The following is an 18,625-nucleotide window of genomic DNA, read 5'->3' on the forward strand; positions in this document are numbered from 1 at the left end:
GGTGGGTGAGAGCAGGAAGGACAGGAGTTGTCTCTTGAGCTGATCTCCAGGATGGCCCGGGCACCAGCAGGTGAATTAGAGGGAAACCAATGCTGCCCAAGGGACTGCACTGAGGTGTGAGGTGCCAACAGGCTGGTGTGTTTGGGGAACTGGAGGGAAGGGTACATGGTGGGGAGAAGCCAGGGGCTGGGGGGTCACATGGGCCAAGCTAGGGAACTGGACTTTTACCCTCCAGCAGTGGGAGCTGGTGAAGGGTTTTAAACAGAGGGATATTACCCTGTCAGATTTATGTTGTCAAACGTTCATGTGCAGAGTAGTTTGAAAGGGGTGAGACTGGAGGCAGGAAGGTTTGTGTAACTTATTTTAACCCTCCTGCTGGACTGTACATTCACTGAGGGCAGGGGTTGTGTCTGTGGCATCTTTGTACCCTACAGAGTACTTAGGCCGCACTAGAGACCCAACAAATGTCTCTTACGTACTATTGTCATCTCCTGTCACCACCTCCAAATCACTGTCCTCACTCCCTGTTAGCACCATCGTGAACGCACACCGTGTCACCAGTTTAGCTCCCTTCCCCGAGTTTTCTCAGGGAGCCCAGCCTTGTGCAGATGGGGACATGTCCAGTTCAGCAGCTTGGGTCAAAGGTCGGGACTAGAGTCAGGGGTCCTGGTCCCCTCTTCAGTTCTGCGGCTGGGTCACTGTGTGAACTCAGCAAGGCACACATCTCCATTACCTCATCTGTTCAAAGTAGGGGCGGGATTAAATGAGTGGTTCTCAAACTTGTTAAAAAGTGTGGGACCCTTAGAAGCCTATTTGCTTAGAAATCTGGAGCCTTTGGAACACAATTTGACAAGCTCCCAGCTCTGCCAACCCAGCGTTTGGAGAATCAGATCAGAATAAACCTGCCATGGCTGGCTTCCGCTGTGCTTTTGCTGCAGGGGCCAGGAGTGAGAATTGAATGAAGAAGGTCAGACAAATCCTGAATCTCAGGCATTGCAGGTACCTATGGCAAGACCTTGGCAACCTCTTTCCTTCCCTACCCACCCCTTCAGGGGTGGGGATCGAAGAAGCTCCTGAGAATAGGGGTGCGGGCAAGCAGGAGGGATGGTGTGGATGGGATGAGCTCCTGAGTGAAGAAGTGGGAGGGTGATGGGTCTGGGATCTCCAGATTGGCCAGGGTGCCCAGTGTGGTTCCAGATGTGTCTTAGGCCAGGGCGTACGCTCCAGGTGGGGACCTAAGGGTACAGAGAGGCGTCATGGCTCAGCAGAAAGAACCCTTCACCTACTTTTGAATCCTAGGCTGCCAGCCAGGCTGTGGTAGCAAATAGGCAAGGCTGGCCCAGGGCTTCACAGGACAAAGGGCATCCAAAATGAGCTGGCACCATGCCCGAGGAGGACTCCTCCTGTTAGGGACCTTTGGAGCTCTGCTGATCGAGGGACAAGGGGCTTACCTCCTACACACCCAGCAACCCTATCATGGCAGCCCAAGGCTACCCCACTTTGTCCCTGAGCACTAATATGCAAGTCCCAGAGAGGCAGAGCCAGTGACCTTTGAATGGATGGCAGCCCCTCCCTGACAGGCACAGATCCCTGGAGACCTGGGTGGCTTGGGAGGGCCCAGTCCTGGGCCAGCCTCTGAGGGCTGGATTCTGGCTGCGGGCCCTCCGCCCATCCGTCTATCCGCAGACGCCTCCAAAGTCCAAGGGTCCAAGTGGTCAGTGGGTTGAATTGTGCAGAGGGAGCCTGCTCTGGGGACGGTTGGTGGGTAGGCAGCATGGGATTCGAGGAGCTGCTAGATCAGGTGGGCGGCTTTGGGCTCTTCCAAGTGAGGAACGTGTTTCTGCTGGCCTTGCCCCGCTTGATAATGCCCATGCAGTTCCTCCTGCCCATCTTCATGGCTGCTGTGCCTGCCCACCGTTGTGCCCTGCCTGGCACCCCTGCCAACTTCAGCCACCAGGACGCATGGCTGGAGGGCTACCTTCCCCGAGAACCTGATGGCACACTCAGCTCCTGCCTCCGCTTCACCCACCCCCAGGCTCCCCACAACACTACGTTGCAGGGAGAGGGCCAGAGTCCTGGGGAGCTGCAGGGTGAGCCCTCCACCGTGCCCTGCCCTCAGGGCTGGGAGTATGACCGCTCGGAGTTCTCCTCCACCATTGCAACCGAGGTACCTGAGCCAGGAGGCTGGGGGACACGTGAGTGGGATGGGCCTACCATTGCCTGGGGTGATTACTATGTGCGCATTAGACACATTACTTTACCTCTCAGAGTCTCAGTCTAACCATCTATAGATGGGGTCTATGAATTTAAGCACTGAGCTTGTAATAAGGAGCCCATACACGGGAACTGCTACTATTAATTGGGAGGTAACTAAGGCAGGGAAGGGCTGAGACGGCTCCAGGGAGTTGGGGCCAGAGCTGAGAAGGCTGTTTCTACAGTAAGAGGTGGAGAAACAATAGAGGCCTCCTTCCCTTCCCTCCTCTTTTGGGCCCTAGGTCTGGGATTTACATAATCCATCTGGAGGTGAGTGCAGGTGGGGTCAGAGTCTTTCTGGAGAGGAACAGGACTCCTGCTGTCAAGGTCAAAGCCCTCCATGGGAAGAAGCAGAGGCTGCAGGGCTGGGGAAGGGCAAAGTCTCCCACTCCCAAGCTGGGTGCACGGCCGGGGGTTTGTTATCTGACACAGAGGTGCCAGGATGGCACACTTGACCTGAGAAGGTCCCAGGGTATGGAGAAGAGGGTTTGCTGGCAGCTGGAGAGGGGCCTGTGCCCATGGGAGGCCCTTCCTTGCCTTTCCCTGCAGTGGGACCTGGTGTGTGAGAGGAGAGGCCTGAACAGAATCACTTCCACCTTATTCTTCGCTGGTGTGCTGGTGGGGGCCGTGGCCTTCGGATACCTGTCTGACAGGTAGGGTGAGGTGGGGGGTCAATAAGGAAGTGGGGAACCCCCTCCCACTAGCCGGGGTCTGAGCCTAGTCTACCTCTGTCTTGGGACCTCCCCTCTACAGGGAGCTGACCCTGCATGACACCTATGCAGGTTTGGGCGGCGCCGTCTGCTGCTGGTGTCCTATGTGAGTACCCTGGTGATGGGCCTGGCATCTGCAGCCTCGGTCAGCTACGTCATGTTTGTCATCACCCGTACCCTCACTGGCGCAGCCCTGTCTGGCTTCACCATCATTGTGATAACCCTGGGTGAGGCAGGCAAAGGAAGGGCAGGGCCCAGAGGGCTGGAGGGAGGCAATTGTCAAGGGTGAGATGGAGCCCATGTGGCCCTTGCTCACTGTCTTTCTGTCTCCGGCCCCTGCTGTGGGCCCAGAGATGGAGTGGCTGGACGTGGAACACCGCACCGTGGCAGGTGTCCTGAGCAGCAGCTTCTGGTCAATGGGCGTGATGCTGCTGGCACTGGTCGGGTACCTGATACGGGACTGGCGATGGCTTCTGGTGGCTGTCACCCTGCCTTGTGTGCCAGGCATCGTCTGCCTCTGGTGAGACCTGTGGGGAGCTGGGGAGTGGGAGGCACAGGAAGCCAGAGCTAGCATTAATCAGAGGCTGAGACTTGAAGACAGAGAGACTGAGACGAAGAGAAAGAGAAACACTTAATGAGAGAGAGAGAGAGAGAGATCCATGAGATGCAGAGAAACAGAGAACAAAATAGGGAGAGAGAGATGGAGAGACAGAGACAGAATCGGTGAGAGATGGTGAGTGACAGAGACCAGAATCCAAAGGCAGGTTCAGAAGGACAGAGGGGGATGGACACATGAGCGCCATGAGAGACAGAGCTGGGCACGACCTGAGGCTGGCACTCTGCAGGAGGGGGGTAAGGACAGGGTCAGGACACGGGAAGGATGAACACGCAGGAGGGTGGCAGGCCAGGCAGCGTGGGCATTTCACTGCCCACCCCCAAATGAACTGGCTTTGGATGACCCCTCTGGGTATATCTGTATGTCTGTCTGTCCTTCACCCTATGCCCTCCTGTTACCTGTGGGGGAAGTGGGTGCCTGGTTCTGGAGTCTTGGGGATCAGACCAATTCAGTAGAGAAAAGAAGGGCCTCCCAGGCTATGGAGGACCTAGGCCTAGGCAAAGAAGGGTGGGAAAATGTGGTTTTTACATTAGGCCTTAAAGCAGGGGTGTCCAAACTTTTTTCAACATTTTTTACCAAGGGCCATATGCGGTAAAATACACAAACAGCCAGGCCACTCACTCAAGGTGACGTACGTATTGCCTCACCTGGTTTATTTAAGTAAACTAAATATATTTTTGGGATTTGCTGTGGGCCAGTTAACAACGGATTGCGGACCGCAGTTGGCCCACGGGCCGCAGTTTTGACACCCCTGCCTTAAAGGATGAATCAGGGGAGGAGGGCTTTGGAAGAACTTCCATGCTGAGGGGACTGAGTGAGTAAGAATCTGGAGGTTGACAGACTGTGCCCAGGAGGGAGACGCAGCTTAGAGCGCTGGCTGAGTGAAGGGCCTCCTGCTGTTCCCCAGGTGGGTGCCTGAGTCTGCACGCTGGCTTTTGACCCAGGGCCGTGTGGAGGAGGCCCGCAGGTACCTGCTCTGCTGTGCCAAGCTCAATGGACGGCCTGTGGGTGAGGACAGCCTGAGCCTGGAGGTGAGAGTGAATGAGTGTGTGAGTGCATGTAAGTGCGTGTGTGTGTGTGTATGTGTGTGTGTAAATGATGGTGACATGTGTCAAGCACCCCCTTCCTGGGCCCTCTGTGCATGCAAGAAAAGCTCCCTGCCTCAGTGGAGAGTTCCCCCAGGATGTCCTGCCTGGCTCTGCTGGGCCACAGCCTTGACTCTGCTTACCCTACTCAGCTCCCATGTGCATCTCCCCACCCCCATACTGCAGAAGGGAGGAATAGAGACCCACAGAGAGCAATGTGCTTTGCTGAGACCACAGAATCAACTCCATGTCACAAACTCTCCTCCCCCCGCCATCAGACCCTGACCAAAGTGGCCGCTGGGGAGAAGGTGGTCCAAAGACCTTCTTACCTAGACCTGTTACGGACACCCCGGCTCCGACACATCTCACTGTGCTGCGTGGTGGTGTGGTGAGGAGGCTGCTCTCGGCCTGGGCGGGGTGGGCAGGGGGGTGGGCGGAGGGAGGGGTGACTCCAGGAAGGTGCTGAGTGTGAGAGGTACAAGGGTGGGGGTGAGGGCTGGGTGAAGGGTCGGGGGTGGGGCTCTGGAAGGTCAGAAGATGGAGCAAGCATCAGAGACACTTCCTGAGTGTGAGACCTTAGACAGGTCATCTACCACCCTGAGCCTCAGTGTCTCTTCCATAAAACGGAGGCTGTTAGGTTCTACCTCACGGGGTTGCTGTGAAGATGCGGTAAAGGCGCTTTGGCCACTGGCACGTGCTGCACATTCAGGGGGGTCTATGGGGACAGGAAGTCACGGGCAGCGGGCTCTTGAGAAGGGGGAGGTGGTCCCTCTACAAGGCCAGGGATCCCTGAGAGGACAAGGGGGTGGGAAGGAGGCCCCTAAGTGGCACCGCGACCCCCACTCAGGTTTGCAGTGAACTTTGCCTATTACGGCCTGACCCTGAACGTGTCTGGGCTGGGGCTGAACGTGTACCTGACACAGCTGCTATTCGGGGCCGTGGAGCTGCCCGCCAAGCTGCTCGTCTACCTGTCGGTGCGCTACGCCGGACGCCGCCTCACGCAGGCGTGGACGCTGCTGGGTACTGCCCTCACCCTGGGCGGCAGGCTGCTGCTGTCCTCCGGTGAGCCCCGTCCCGGACCCGTCCCCTCCAAGAGGCCCCGCCTCCTTCAAAAGGCCCCGCCTCCTCCAAGAGGCCCCGCCTCCTCCAAGAGGCCCCGCCTCCTGACCTAGAACCTCTGCCCTTTCCCGGAAGCCCCGAATCAAGGCCATTGACTCTCGCCCTCTTCGGAGGCTGCACCTCCTATCCTGAACCCCCTTTTCCCTTCAGAGATGGCGTCCTGGAGCACCGCCCTGGAGGTGATAGGGAAAGGTTGTTCTGAATCTTCCTTCACCACTGTCTACCTGTTCACGACGGAGTTGTACCCTACTGTGCTCAGGTGAGGGGAGCCTGGGTCCCAGGCAAAGCACCTGGGGAGAGGGTTTGTTAGTCACATCTACCAACCCCCCCCCCCCACACACACACACTGCACCCCAGTCCCTCTCACCCAATTCTTGCACCGCACCCGGAATACAGAGCTTATCAGAGCCTCAGCCTCAGTCTGGGAGAAGGCGGGGCATTTTATCTAATTTTCTAAGTGACCCTGAGCGAGGTCAGACAACTTCTCTGTGTCTCTTTTAAAAGAGAACAGTTGCAAAAAGCCCCATCTACCCATCCCATCCCATTCCCTACAGCCCAGGCAGAGCTGCCATGGGGGTTGTCTCTGCGGCCCTTTCCGCTGGCTATTGGTAGGTGGGGAGGAGACTTGTAGGCAGCAGGGTATGATTAGAAAGCTTTGCACCGCCTCTAACGACATGGCAGCGTCTGTATGAGCTGCTGACCCTCTTCCTTCCACATGACTCTTTCCCCATCTCCTTTCTGGTGGCATTTCTTTTCCTTTGGTGATACCTGATTGATACTCTGTCAGAATGGGGGCCCATCCCCTGGTGGGTGCTGGGTTGGGGGCCCCGCATCCGGGGATGTGTGGGAAGACCACCTGAAAGAAGCCCCAGCTTTCTTAGTTGTCTGGGTAGGAAAAGGGGTACCAAGGCCGGCTAGTCCAAGGGGGAAGCCCTGTGAGGCATGACCCCCAAATAAGTGTGAGCACTAACCCCCTCCTCCATCCTTTCTCTGAACAGACAGACAGGGTTGGGGCTGACTGCACTGATGGGCCGGCTGGGAGGCTCTTTGGCTCCACTGGCGACCTTGTTGGATGGAGTATGGCTACCACTGCCCAAGCTCACTTATGGGGGGATTGCCCTGCTGGGTGCCTGCACTGCCCTGCTGCTGCCAGAGACAAGGCGTGCACAGCTACCAGAGACCATCCAGGATGTGGAGAGGAAGAGGTGTGTGCCTATGCATGTGGCTATGGGTGCTCAGGTACCAAACACTTTAGGTAGGACTCAGAGAGGAAGACATGTCTACATGTGTGTATCTGGTGCATGAATGTGAGTGAGCATGGGTGCGTGGCCTGAGGTATGTAAACTGCATGTATAATGAATCCGTGTGTGTGTATACCGAAGTACCCAAGATTGTCAGGAAAAGGTGGGTGTGTGTCCACTCAGGTCTGCCTGCAAATCAGGCATGTGAACAAATGTGTGGGAGTCACTTGTGGGAGTACATGTGTTTGTATACCAGGAGTTGGAGAAGCCCTAGGCCAGCCCTGGTGGGGCAGGCAGAGGGGGTGGGCTTGGGGCTAAACCATTGCTCATGATTCCTTCCTCTCCAGTGTCCCATCCAATCTTCAGGAGGAAGAGATACCCATGAAGCAGGTCCACGACTGAGTGGGATCAGGGGCAGGCCCTCCACAGAAGCTCTGCATCAGGGACTGGGAGAGCAGAAGGGCAGGCCCTGTGACCGGGGATGGGGCGTTGAGCCCCATGCCTGGGGCAGGAGTTGCCACCAGTGCCCCTCTCTGTGCTCATCCAGCCTCCAGCAATAGGGTGACTTCCTAGAATGAGTGGACTGCTGGAGAATTCTGGCACCCCTCTCATGGCTGGGGCAATTCTGTACAGAAAGGTGCCCCTTGGGTTGGGGCAGCAGCATGGAGCTGTGGGACGAGCCCTGGATGGGAAGCCACTGAGTCTGGCCCTGGCTTCTGATCCCAGCTTTGCCACCAATTTGCTGTGTGACCTTGGGCATGTGGCTTTCCCTCTTCGGGCCTCAGTCTGTTCATCTCTCAAATGGATAATGAAACCTCTTAACAGACCTCACTGCAGGATCTATCTGTTGTCATGCTCAATGAGATGCTGAATAAGGGGCTTCCAGAGATGGTGCTAAAGGAGGGACTGTCCGATGATGACTGCTGGTACCAACAGAGCTGGTGGGCACGCTGTTCAACGTGTGGTGCTGGGGGCGGCCCAATGCCAGAGCCAGGGGACCAGCCGAATAGCGCTCGTCGTTCCCTGGCTGGCCTGCCCCCTCCCTGGCACTTTGCCGGGTAACGCACCCCCCACCCCCACTCTCTCACTCCCCACCCTCCAACACACTGTCTAGGCCTCATGCGCAAAGAAGAGTTGAGGGCATGGGAGCCAACATTTTTATTGGAGAAGCCAGAATAAACACGAGTTTTATGATTGCCTTGAAGTTACAGAATTTGGTGGGGAAAGCGATGGGGAAGGCCAGGCTACCCTTCAAAATGGGGTGGCCCGAGTCCCATGACGAGATAGGAATGGGAAAGGGAGGAATTGACAGAGAAAGTGTAGACTTTCTGGTCTACCACGGAGCTGAGGCCCAGGCAGCCAGAATTCTACCTTCTCCCACCTCCGTGGGACTGGAGAATTCTGTAGCTCCCATTGGACCATGGAGGGACAGTGGGAGGCCTGAGTTAGGGTGTCCTCTTCTGTGAATATCTCATTCGGATTTGATCTCCACGGGGTCATAGATGTAGCAGCCCACATCACCAATGTTCACACCTGAGGGTGAGAGCCCCATCACCAAGGGCCTTGGGACTGGGGGTGCTGGGCTGAGGGCTAGAGGGAAGCGGGCGGGACCTGGGGTATGTCTGAGTACAGGGGAAGTTGCCCACACAGACCCACACGCCATACTTTAGGCCCAGTGTCTGGGGTGGGGCTGCCCACCTTTGGGGCCAAACAGGTAGCCGTAGCAGGGAATGTGGCAGTAGGGGACGCCATCATGCTGGGACACAGAGAGAAAGAGAGCCCTCTCAGCTTGGCTCTTTTCCCATCTCTATCCTCTCTCCTCCCAACATAACCACCCATTCCTTCCCTGCTCACCTCAGCATGACTCCCAGGAGTCAGGGTCTTCCGGCAGCGCTGGCACCTCAGACAGGGTCGGTGCCAATTTCTGCCCAAAGACATCACCTTCTCAGCTGGGGGTGGAGAGAGGTAGTAGCCCTAGGGGCAGGGCATGGAGACCCACCTGCCTGGCACCACCTTCCTGCCCTTGGATGGCCATCCTGCACTCCCTTCCCCCAGCTTTCCCTCATCACTTACCAAAATAGACAGGTTCCTCACAGCCGGGGCACAGCGAGGTCTCCCCAGTGAACGTCTTCGTGTGGGGAGGACCTTTAGGGGGCAGAGGCTGACGTGGGGGCCAGGCCTAAGTAGGGCCCCTCAGTATGAGCCTGCATATGGCACTGTCCTCTCCCAATACCATGCTCGCCTGGCCTCCCACCCAGGTGGCATGAGTATGCCTCCCTCAGAGCGGAGTTCCCTGGCCCATCTCTTATCTACAGGAGGGACCACCTGCTTCCTTCTCATCCTCCCAGGGGTTCAGCCCACCAGCCCAACCCTGTCAGCAACTCAATCCTCAGGAAACCTGAGCTGATATAGGAGATGTCCAGGGCAGGGGTGTCAGGTGTTGGGGAGCATGGTGTCATTGCCCACTGCAGGGGACGGGAGGAAGGAACAGAGAGGCAAGAAGTGGAAGAGTGTGGGGGGCTGGCCCATCTCAATGACCCCTCACTCCTAAGTCATTCCTTCCGTGGCCTTGGCCTGGGAGAAGGCTGAGTTCTAGGCCAGCTCTGCCTCTGACTAGCTGTGATGGCACAAGATCGCTTGCCCTCTCTGGACCTTAGTCTCCTCGCCGTAACATGGGGGGTGGTAATGTCATCTGCCCAATTTACCTCTGAACTCAGCTGCTGACATGAGGGAACATCAAAAAAGGGGTCACGGGTAAGCGAAGATTTTGCCACGCACAAAGTTGTAGGAAAGTTAGGCACTGGACTGTGTAGGGGATTGTCACCCGATCCCCCCCGCCCCCCCTCCCGTTTCAGCCTGGGGAAAGGTCGGGAGGAGGGGTAGCTGGTGCCCAGCCGCACTTACTTTTCTTGCCCTGGGGGAGGCCAGTCCGGGGCCTGGGGGGGCTGAAGCTGCTGGGGCTGAGGGGCGTGGTGCTGGCACGAGTCGGAGTGGGGGAGTTGTAGAGGTAGGAGCCCACACCACCAATGTTTACCCCTGCAGAGGGGAAGGGAGGTCAGGCTTGTGCCCAGCTCCCAGCCACAGGGAGAGTTCTGCTGCCCCAGTCCCCTTCCAGGCTGGTACTTACCCCTGGGTCCAAAGAGAGCCCCATAGCATGGCTTGTGGCAATATGGCCTCCCGTTGTGCTAGGCACAAGCAGAGGAAAGGGGGTTGCTCGGGGCCGAGGGGGGCCTGTCCTGTGCCCCATGGGCCTTCCCCCCAGACAGACTGCCAGGTGTGTCTATCCACTGGCCTGGGCTGATGGGGCTGGGAAGGATCAGGGGTGGGCTGGTGTGCCAGAATTGTCACTGCGGTCAGGGAGACAGGGCAAGAGCAGGTCAGGGAGCAGTGGTGCTGCCCTCTCCTCCCCCTCCAAAGGCACAGGGTCCACCCGCACAACTCAGGCCTCCCAAATCTTGGCTGGTGTGGGGCCCAGATAGGTGGTCTTGGGAGTGGGCTACTAAGGTTGCCTTTGGTGGGCTTCCAGGCCGCAACTGAGCTGGTGCCTGGGGGACAGTGACAGACACGGGGATGGGCTCTGGCCAGGTCTCACCTCCGCATGCCCTCCTGGGGACAGGACACTGTGGCAACGCTCACATTTCAGGCAGAAGGGGTGCCAGTTCTTGCCCAGGGAACTCACCTTCTCCGCTGTGGGGAACAAGGTGGAACCAGGCTGCGGGGCGCCAAGCCAAGCAGCAGGCACCCTCCCCCCCCCTCAGCCCCGCCCATCCCGCCTGAGTGTCACGCGCCCCACAGGTGCAAAGGGAGTCTGGGACCACACCATGGCCAGCTCCGCGCGTCCTCAGGGAAGCCAGCCGTGCACACTAGCCCCATCTTCTCCCCCTCCTCAGCCCGGGCCTCACCGAAGAAAACAGGTTGCTGGCAACGCGGGCAGGTCCAACTCATGGCTCCGCTCGGTGCAGCCGGTGCTGCACACAGTAGGCAGCGCCGGGGGGACTCCGTTCCCGCCCCCTCTGCTGGCTCCGCCCACGGCTCAGCTGTGAGCCTCATTGGGCTGAATTCGCTGCTCCTGGATGCCCATTGGTCGCCAGAAATGTAGCCCTGCTCCACCTAGGGGACGCAGGCAACTTCGCATCTACTTGCAAACACTAAAGCCTCTGACGGGTTTGGACAGAGTGTACCGAAGCCACACTGGCAGGGCGGGGAGGGACCTGTGAAGACACCTGGGGGGGCGGTACTAGTTTCTGGCTTGATAAGGAGAGGGAAAATGACCATAGTGCAGACGCCACGAAAGCACTATTATTTCAAACCCAAAGTGAGGGGTTAGGCATTCTTTGATATGGTTTAATTCCATCTTGGCAGTCTCGCAGGTGGTTAAGAGCAACGGAATCTGGAGCCCATCTCTGCTACTTACTGTTGGGCTTCAGGCAAATTCCTCGACCTCCCTCTGCCTCCATTTTCTTATCTGAACAATGCATATGATAAGTCTCTACTGTTAGGACTGTTGTGAGAACTACACGCGGAGTGCCTAAACGGCCCCTGGCATGTAGATGATATAAAAGCAACAGCCATCATAATGGACTCAAGACTCCTAGTTTGGAAGCCTCAAAGTGTGATCTGCAAACAGTGCTTGTAAAATTATAATGCTTATTAAATTTAAAAGTATAATTCAGACACCAATTCATATTCCTAATTTAAGAGGTTTTAATATTTGTTAAAAGTAGCTCAGCTGTGCTTCAAAGGACACTTCAAAAATTTAAACCCACAGAATGGGAGATAATACTTGCAAACATATACCTGATAAGGGTTTAATAACCCGAATATATATTTTAAAATGGGCAAATAATTTAAATAGATATTTTTCCAAAGAAGATATAAAAATGGCCAACAAGCACATGAAAAGATGCTCAATATCATTAGTCATTAGGGACATGAAAATCAGAAGCACATGCGGTAGCATTTTACACCTACTAGAATAGCTATAATAAAACAGTAAGTAATAACAAGTGTTAGTGAGGATGTAGCAAAATTGGATCCCTCATACACTGTTGATGGAAATATAAAATAGCTCAGCCCTTTGAAGCAGTCTGGCAGTTCCTCAAAAGGTTAAACATAGAGTTACCATGTGATCCAGTAATTGCACTCCTAGGTATATACCCAAGAGAAATGAAAGCATTTGTCCACAAAAAATAACTTGTACATGAATATTCATAATAGTACCAATATTGACAATAGCTAAAAGGTGGAAACAACCCAAAGTCCATCAAATGATAAACAAATTGTGGTATAACCATAATAAAATATTATTCAGCCATAAAAAGGAACGAAGTACGGATAACATGCTGTAACATGGATGAACCATAAAAACACTGTTAAGTGAAAGAAACCACACACATAACACCACATATGTATGATTCCATTTACATGAAATGTCCAGAATAGGGAAACTCATAAAGACAGAAAGTAGGTTAGTGGTTGCTAGGGGATTGGGGAGGGGCAATTGGGAATCTGGATATGAAGTTTCTTTATGAGGAGATGAAACGATCTGGAATTAGTGGTGATAGTTGATTGTGACTATACCAAAAATCAATGAATCGTATACCTTAAAAGGGTAAACTTTATGGTATGTGCATGTCTCGATAATGGATAATGTCTCAATAATGACGATGATGATAATAATAATGCCTGAAGGGAACTACTTTTTTTTGTTTAAGGTAGCCCAGCAAATGGGGGCTTGTGCCAGTGCCCCAGCACAGGAGACAATCCCTTGATGAAGATTCATGGTGAAATGAAGATTTTTCTGGAGTAAGTTCCTCTACTCTGTGAAGTCAGTTCAGAAAGGGCTGGAGGAGTGTGTGCTGAACTCCTCACTGGGCTGCAGTGCTGTGCCCTGCTGGGTGAAAGGAGTCCTCGCTGCGTATCTGGATGCCAAGACTCTCTGGACTTTGGTCCCCTCCGCTGGGCGGTGGGGATGGGACTGGTGTCTACAAACTTCCACTCAACACTCCTGTTTCCTCACTTGTCTTCATTAGTACCTTTTGCTTATAACACTTGCTTTATCCTCCTTGTTGACTTCTAAGGGTGGAAGGCTTACTCATTGTGAAAGAATCTTTTCTACACAAGCTCCTTATTTATTTTGGGTAATATTTCAAGGTCCTTAGTTTTATAACTGTTCCTTCAAGGGATTCTTCTTTAACAAACTTGAAAAGTATTAGTTTTAGTCTCCACTGATATTTTACTCTCGTGTTTCTGCTTCTCTCATTTGTTTCTTCATGAAGAAGGCAGCTGGAGGTTCACTGCCTTTGTTCTCTTTGGCTCTCATGGAGAAGGTCCTACTTCGGGAGGTTGGGAAGACTTCATGTTGTATTTATTCTTACATATACTGCCTCCTTTAGGAAGGGCTGCTGGCTTCATCTGACCAGCGATCTAACATGCTTGGCGTTTCCAGGCACATCAGATAATGCTTTCCCAAGATTCCTGAGCTCTCCCTGTGTCGCATCACGTTGTGCACCGGCCTCTGCCTCCCAGACAGGCCATCTTTACCCAGCATCCAGCATGGGCCCCGTAGAAGAAACAGGCATCAGAGTGTGATATCATGCTGCTTTTACACAACTTCAGTAAGTTAGGGAGACGAATACTTTATTGCTCCCCATCTTCTGTGGCCTTCCTGTTTTTATGGCCATGACACAGTATGCCTCATCTCTTCTATTTCAGTGCTTAGGAAAGACAAGTTGAGCCCCCTCCTTTCCAATATTTGTTATCCATTTGCAGTTACAGCAAATCACAATATTTCCACTCTTCTTTCTTGCCTGGTTTCCGTTATTCTGGCTCTAAAAGAGGCTTTGTAAAGAATGCTAACAGGGCACATTAACCTTTCCTGTAGGCGAGCATTTGCAGTTACTGACAGTGGCTGTTTTAAATACTTCGTGTGACTAAACCTCTAAAATACTATTATAACAAATACCACAAATAGGTAAGTCCAGTTGAGTGTGGGTACAGTAGTCCCCCCCTTATGTACAGGGGATGTGTTCCAAGACCCCCAGTGGATGCCTGAAACCATGGACAGTACTGAACCCTGTATATACTATGTTTTTTCCTATATATACATTACCTATGATACAGTTTAATTTGTAAATTAGATACAGTAAGAGACTAACAATAACCAATAACAGAGCAATTATAACAATATAAGTATAACAAGGATTACTTGAACACCAACACTGTGCTACAGCACCAGTTGATCTAATAACCGAGACGGCTAGCTGACTAACAGGTGGGCTGGCTTCTGTGGCGGGGCTGTGCTGCAGAAAGGGATGACCCACATCCCAGGCCGGATGGAGTGGGACTGCACGGGATTTCAGTACACTACTCAGAACAGTGCACAATTTACAACTTAAGAATTGTTTATTTCTGGGATTTTCTATTTAGTATTTCGGACTGCCATGGTTGATTGTGGGTAACTTAAACCCAGAAGGCGGAACTGCGGATAAGAGGGGGCTACTGAATTACCTACTCAATTGTCAGGGTGCAGTTTGTGTCGTCTCTTATAAGAGGCAGGCCCCTCTTTCATACTTTCATAAAGATAATTGTTCCCTTGGTGACCCCCACCCCTTGCTTTTACCTGCACAGACCTTTGTCTCAGTATCTGTAAAGTTATTTTTACTTTTCTGACTTTCTTCAATTGACAGGATTGACTGACTTATCTGTGTATCGATAGCACCAGGTATAGAGTAGGTGCTCAGTAAATGATAGCTGTTGTTACTATTATTAAAATCTCCCACTAACACCTTTTACTTCATGTTTTTAAGTTCTATTGTTAGGTACATGTATGTTTTAGGATTGTTGTGTTTTCTTGATGAATGGACCCCTTTATTGTTGTTGTTAGGCAAGAAAAAAGCTTTTCAACTCTAGGTGAGTGGTGATGGATAGAATTCCCACAAGCATCTGGAGGCTCTCACGTGGAAGAGGCTTTAGGGGCACTACTGAGCCTTCTGGCTAGAGAGGTCTCAGGTGAGAGGTACAGGAAAGCAGATTTGGATTGAGTCCAAGAAAAGAACTTTGTAATCCAGCCCAAACATGGAGCGGCTGCTTTAGACAGTAGTGAGTGTCCTGCCTCTGGATGTTATAAGTAATATTGGACAACAAACCAACTAAACTTCAGTGTTGTAGAAGGGACATAAGCATCATATAGAGACAGACAGACCTTTAAGGTTTCGCCACAATTTGACAATATATGATTCTGTGATTTCACTCCCTGTGGGGGCAGAGCCCCAGGAAGCAGTTTCCAGGCTCTCGGCCTCACATAGACAGGTGCTGGCTCAGGTAGTAAATGGCCAACTGTGATTGCATGGCCATCAGCTGTGGCTAGTTGGCCGTCAGCTGTAACCAGTGAGCCATTGGCCACTAATATAACTGCTGTGGCTACGCTAGCAGAGGGAGGGAAGGAGAAAGAGAAAGAATGGGGGCTAGCAAGAAGATGGTGGCTGGGCTAGCAAGTGTGGATGGCGGTTTGCGGACAGTGTGGATCCAGCCTCCAGTGAGAGTATAGTGCCGCCAGAGAGAATATAGTGGTATGACTCCCCTACCTATGGCTCCGTGGGTGTTCCTTTTTGGCCTCACCATGTCCTGCGTTCTTGTATGGGGAGCGGGAGCAGAGACCCCGCAGGCTTCCCCGCACGACACTCCCAAAGAGGAGTTTGAAATTTGTGTTAACAAGAAAGCATTGATTAAATAGTGATAGCTCCCATCTATGGCGTGCCAGTGTTAGTCAGGCACTATATTTGTTATTTCTGATCTACAACAACCTGATGAGGGGTTTAAATGTTACACTACCAACTGTACAGAAAAGGAAAGTAGCTTGGAGAGGTTAAGAAATGTGTTCAATGTCATACAGACCCAAGCATTCTGATCCAGAACTAATACTCTTTCCACTCTGTGCTACTAAGCATGGTTTCTGCTAAACTGTCTGTGTGTTTCAGTCTGAAAGAATACCAGTCTGCACAGCACGTCTGTACCTGAAGAGAAGAGGGCCGATCCAGGTAAATAATGGGTTGAGACACAAGAGGCAGAGAAATGTCATTAAAACTTTTCCATGGCTTCTTAGTGCCTTCAAAATAAAGTTTTTAACTTGCCTCCAGGACCCTCCACCTTTCAGTCTTCTAGTCATTTCTCCTGTTGCATCAACCCCTCCAACCACACTAAATGAGCTGCCAAGCTCTTTTCTGTTTCAGGGCCTTTGCAAATGCTATCTCTTTTCTGGAGACTGCCTGTCTCAGTATCTTCACCTCACGAATTCCTGCCTAACCTCAGCTCCCTCTCACTTACTCAATAACGGGCTACAGGCCCTAGGCACTCGCTCCTTCAGCATCCTGTGCTGGAGTGTAAAGGGGGTACAATCTACGACAGCTGGTTTTCCCTGCCTGAGTGCTGAAGCAAACATGGAAAAAAGGCAAATGGAGACCCTGATAAAGGCTAGGTGTGTAGCTTAGTGGGAGAGTAAAATAGGTCTGCCAACTTCCTACCCACCTCCCTCACCCCAATCTAGGTAGGCTTCGTCTACCCCAGGAGTTGGTGTGCTCCATGAGGGCAGGGACCAGGGCTGCTTTGCCAACCACTGTGTATGCTTCCAGTGCCTTGTTCAAGCTCTGGCACGTAGTGCTCAATAAATATTTGTTGGCTAATGAATGTTAAATGTTATACACAAGTCTCCCTCAAGTGTGAGTAGATGAGGGCTTAATGGGATTGGGAGGGGACTGGTAGGGGTTGAGAGTTTTGCTACAACACAAGCCCTGAGGCAAGGGAAACTCAGCTGCCTAGGAGTATGGACTTGTTTGTTTCTTAATATAAGGAGGATCTGTGTGTATTACACAAAATAGAATATGATTTAAACTGATCCTGATTATAAATACTAGGTAACTAATAAAGTAAAAAGAGAACTGAAAATTTTCTTTGGCAGGAAAGCAGCCCCACTAATTACAGTAATTCACGAGAACTTACTAATTAAGCTTAATTAGCAGGTAACATAATTATGTCTATCATTAAATATATGGCAAATAAGAAAATGTGGGAAAGTGTTATGTAAACTGTAAAGCACCTTAAAAATATGGCTGCTTATTATGTGTCAAGTTAGCGTTGCAGTGAATTTTGATGGCAACTATAAACTCCACTCATTTTATATCATTGTAGACATGTTCAAGTACATGCCATATGCTTGTGACTTTTAAGGCATTATCAAAAACTTTGTTCCTACATGACTGTTTTGAAAGGTTTCACTCAGTTCTGGTATGTTAATGAAAAAAATCAGCCTTACCTCTTTATCATGTTTCTTTACCTTCATTACCCATAATCTTTCTGCTCTCTTACTCCATCTTCTGAATATCCCCTCCAACTAGAAAGCTTTACTTTCTGTAGTTTATATTACTTTAAAAAATAAAAATAGAAACACACAGAACAAAAACAGACTGAATTTCTTTCTTAAACACACACTAATCCTCCCACCTGCAGAGATTCGCTGCTGTATAATCACGTATTATTTATTGCTCTTGCCAGAGTCTGTTTGACTTTTTTCCGCCTTGTTTTCCAGCGTCAACTTGTCATCACATGGACCTACTGAGAGCTCTGCAGAGCTATTTGTGGTTAGCTGCGTGGGGCTATTGAGTAGGCTACATTTTGTGATTCAGAGGCATCAGCTGGACTAATTCACAATCAAGACTGCAGGAAAGGAGTCCTTCACCTTTCACCATGGCTGCCTTCAACGTGTGCTCACGAAGAACTCAACAACAGCTTTTAAAGATGGTTTTCCATGCAAAGATGTATTTGGCCTCTTAATTATCACTTGGAAATGAAATATTTCACCTGAAAGTGTGTAAGTGTAACTACCTCTAAATAATTTGCAGCATAAAAAATATTTCCACGTGCTGGAAACTGAGAAGGAAAAGAGGAGTGAGACTTGGTGGTCAGTTTACTTATAAATAGTGACAATGCTCCTTGGTCACTACCAGTAACTTCCTCACCTTCTTACTAAGGTCTGAGAGGTAATTTTTTTGTAGTACACAAGAGTCCTTCCAGATTGTAAGACTATGTTAATGGAACTACAACAGTTTAGTCTTATGAATTAAGACAAATGTAAATGCTTACCTTTCTATAGAGGAGTCTTTCAGTTCCTCTATGAAGCTCAATGTCACAGAATCAGGAGTCAATTTCCAGCCTCTTGCCAACTCCAAAATGATTAGACTTTTTCTCTTCTTTTCTCGAGCTTTTGGAACAGGCAGAGCTATAAGATCTTTATTTCTAATCTCTTACTATCCCTTCAGCCACCACTAAAAAATAGGCAGCACTTACCAGTAGCTTGGTGGGGACAAGAACTTGAGCACCCATCTCTTGATAAGCAGCCACAAAGAAAAAGTTACAAAGAAGGCTCTGAATCTTTGCAGCTCTATACGGGACATTTTATCTTCTACTTAAAGCATTTCTTCTGGAGCATCTCATCTCCTCCCATTCCACATTAATTCAACATAGCCTAGATTGTTCAGTAAGGTAGATTCTGCCTTCCCATGGGGAGCTTACGACCAGAGCCTGAATACTCCAGCCACCGAGCCACAG

At 51.4% G+C, this 18,625-nt stretch overlaps 3 protein-coding genes across 15 annotated transcripts in view; 1 reads left to right on the forward strand and 2 right to left on the reverse strand.

Moving 5' to 3' along the window:
- The first annotated feature begins 1,687 nt into the window (after positions 1-1,687).
- On the forward strand, positions 1,688-8,220 carry SLC22A7 (solute carrier family 22 member 7). The gene is made up of 10 exons (XM_019738348.2): positions 1,688-2,167; positions 2,803-2,906; positions 3,036-3,190; positions 3,315-3,483; positions 4,487-4,610; positions 4,943-5,052; positions 5,512-5,726; positions 5,934-6,042; positions 6,782-6,988; positions 7,372-8,220. The coding sequence occupies exons 1-10, from the start codon at positions 1,775-1,777 to the stop codon at positions 7,424-7,426; spliced, it is 1,641 nt and encodes a 546-aa protein (XP_019593907.2). The 5' UTR covers positions 1,688-1,774; the 3' UTR covers positions 7,427-8,220.
- Positions 8,168-11,187, reverse strand: CRIP3 (cysteine rich protein 3). 3 transcript variants are annotated; one of them, XM_019738350.2, is made up of 8 exons: positions 10,927-11,127; positions 10,617-10,711; positions 10,152-10,209; positions 9,929-10,060; positions 9,098-9,169; positions 8,879-8,973; positions 8,723-8,780; positions 8,168-8,557 (listed from the first exon to the last, which is right to left on the reverse strand). In XM_019738350.2, exons 1-8 carry the CDS (start codon positions 11,072-11,074, stop codon positions 8,496-8,498), a joined length of 720 nt encoding a protein of 239 aa, XP_019593909.2. In that variant the 5' UTR covers positions 11,075-11,127; the 3' UTR covers positions 8,168-8,495. The 3 variants fall into 3 exon arrangements, with proteins under 3 accessions (XP_019593909.2, XP_019593911.2, XP_019593912.2); XM_019738352.2 differs by lacking the exon at positions 8,723-8,780; XM_019738353.2 differs by lacking the exons at positions 9,929-10,060; positions 10,152-10,209 and having other exon boundaries at positions 9,098-9,185; positions 10,927-11,187.
- A 517-nt stretch (positions 11,188-11,704) lies between these two features.
- ZNF318 (zinc finger protein 318) overlaps positions 11,705-18,625 on the reverse strand; it is a 49,419-nt gene continuing 42,498 nt past the window's right edge. For 4 of the 11 annotated variants that reach the window (XR_012496603.1, XR_002137885.2, XM_074332979.1 and 1 more), the window contains one exon: positions 11,705-18,402. The gene's annotated coding sequence lies outside the window, so the exon portion shown is untranslated. The remainder of the gene's footprint in view (positions 18,403-18,625) is intronic. The other 7 variants (XR_012496604.1, XM_074332978.1, XR_012496605.1 and 4 more) reach the window with 5 other exon arrangements.

Source organism: Rhinolophus sinicus, linkage group LG05, assembly GCF_036562045.2.
Source record: "Rhinolophus sinicus isolate RSC01 linkage group LG05, ASM3656204v1, whole genome shotgun sequence".
Lineage (NCBI taxonomy): Eukaryota > Metazoa > Chordata > Mammalia > Chiroptera > Rhinolophidae > Rhinolophus > Rhinolophus sinicus.

Excerpts from the sequence above, each read along its gene's own strand:
- SLC22A7 (XM_019738348.2), top strand. The coding sequence starts at position 1,775 with ATGGGATTCGAGGAGCTGCTAGATCAGGTGGGCGGCTTTGGGCTCTTC. Across the intron at positions 4,611-4,942 it reads AGGACAGCCTGAGCCTGGAG|ACCCTGACCAAAGTGGCCGC; the intron begins GTGAGAGTGAAT and ends CCCCGCCATCAG. Across the intron at positions 6,043-6,781 it reads TTGTACCCTACTGTGCTCAG|ACAGACAGGGTTGGGGCTGA; the intron begins GTGAGGGGAGCC and ends TTCTCTGAACAG.
- CRIP3 (XM_019738350.2), bottom strand. The coding sequence starts at position 11,074 with ATGAGGCTCACAGCTGAGCCGTGGGCGGAGCCAGCAGAGGGGGCGGGA. Across the intron at positions 10,061-10,151 it reads GGCTCTCTTTGGACCCAGGG|GGGTAAACATTGGTGGTGTG; the intron begins GTAAGTACCAGC and ends TCCCCTCTGCAG. Across the intron at positions 8,558-8,722 it reads CTACCTGTTTGGCCCCAAAG|GTGTGAACATTGGTGATGTG; the intron begins GTGGGCAGCCCC and ends TCTCACCCTCAG.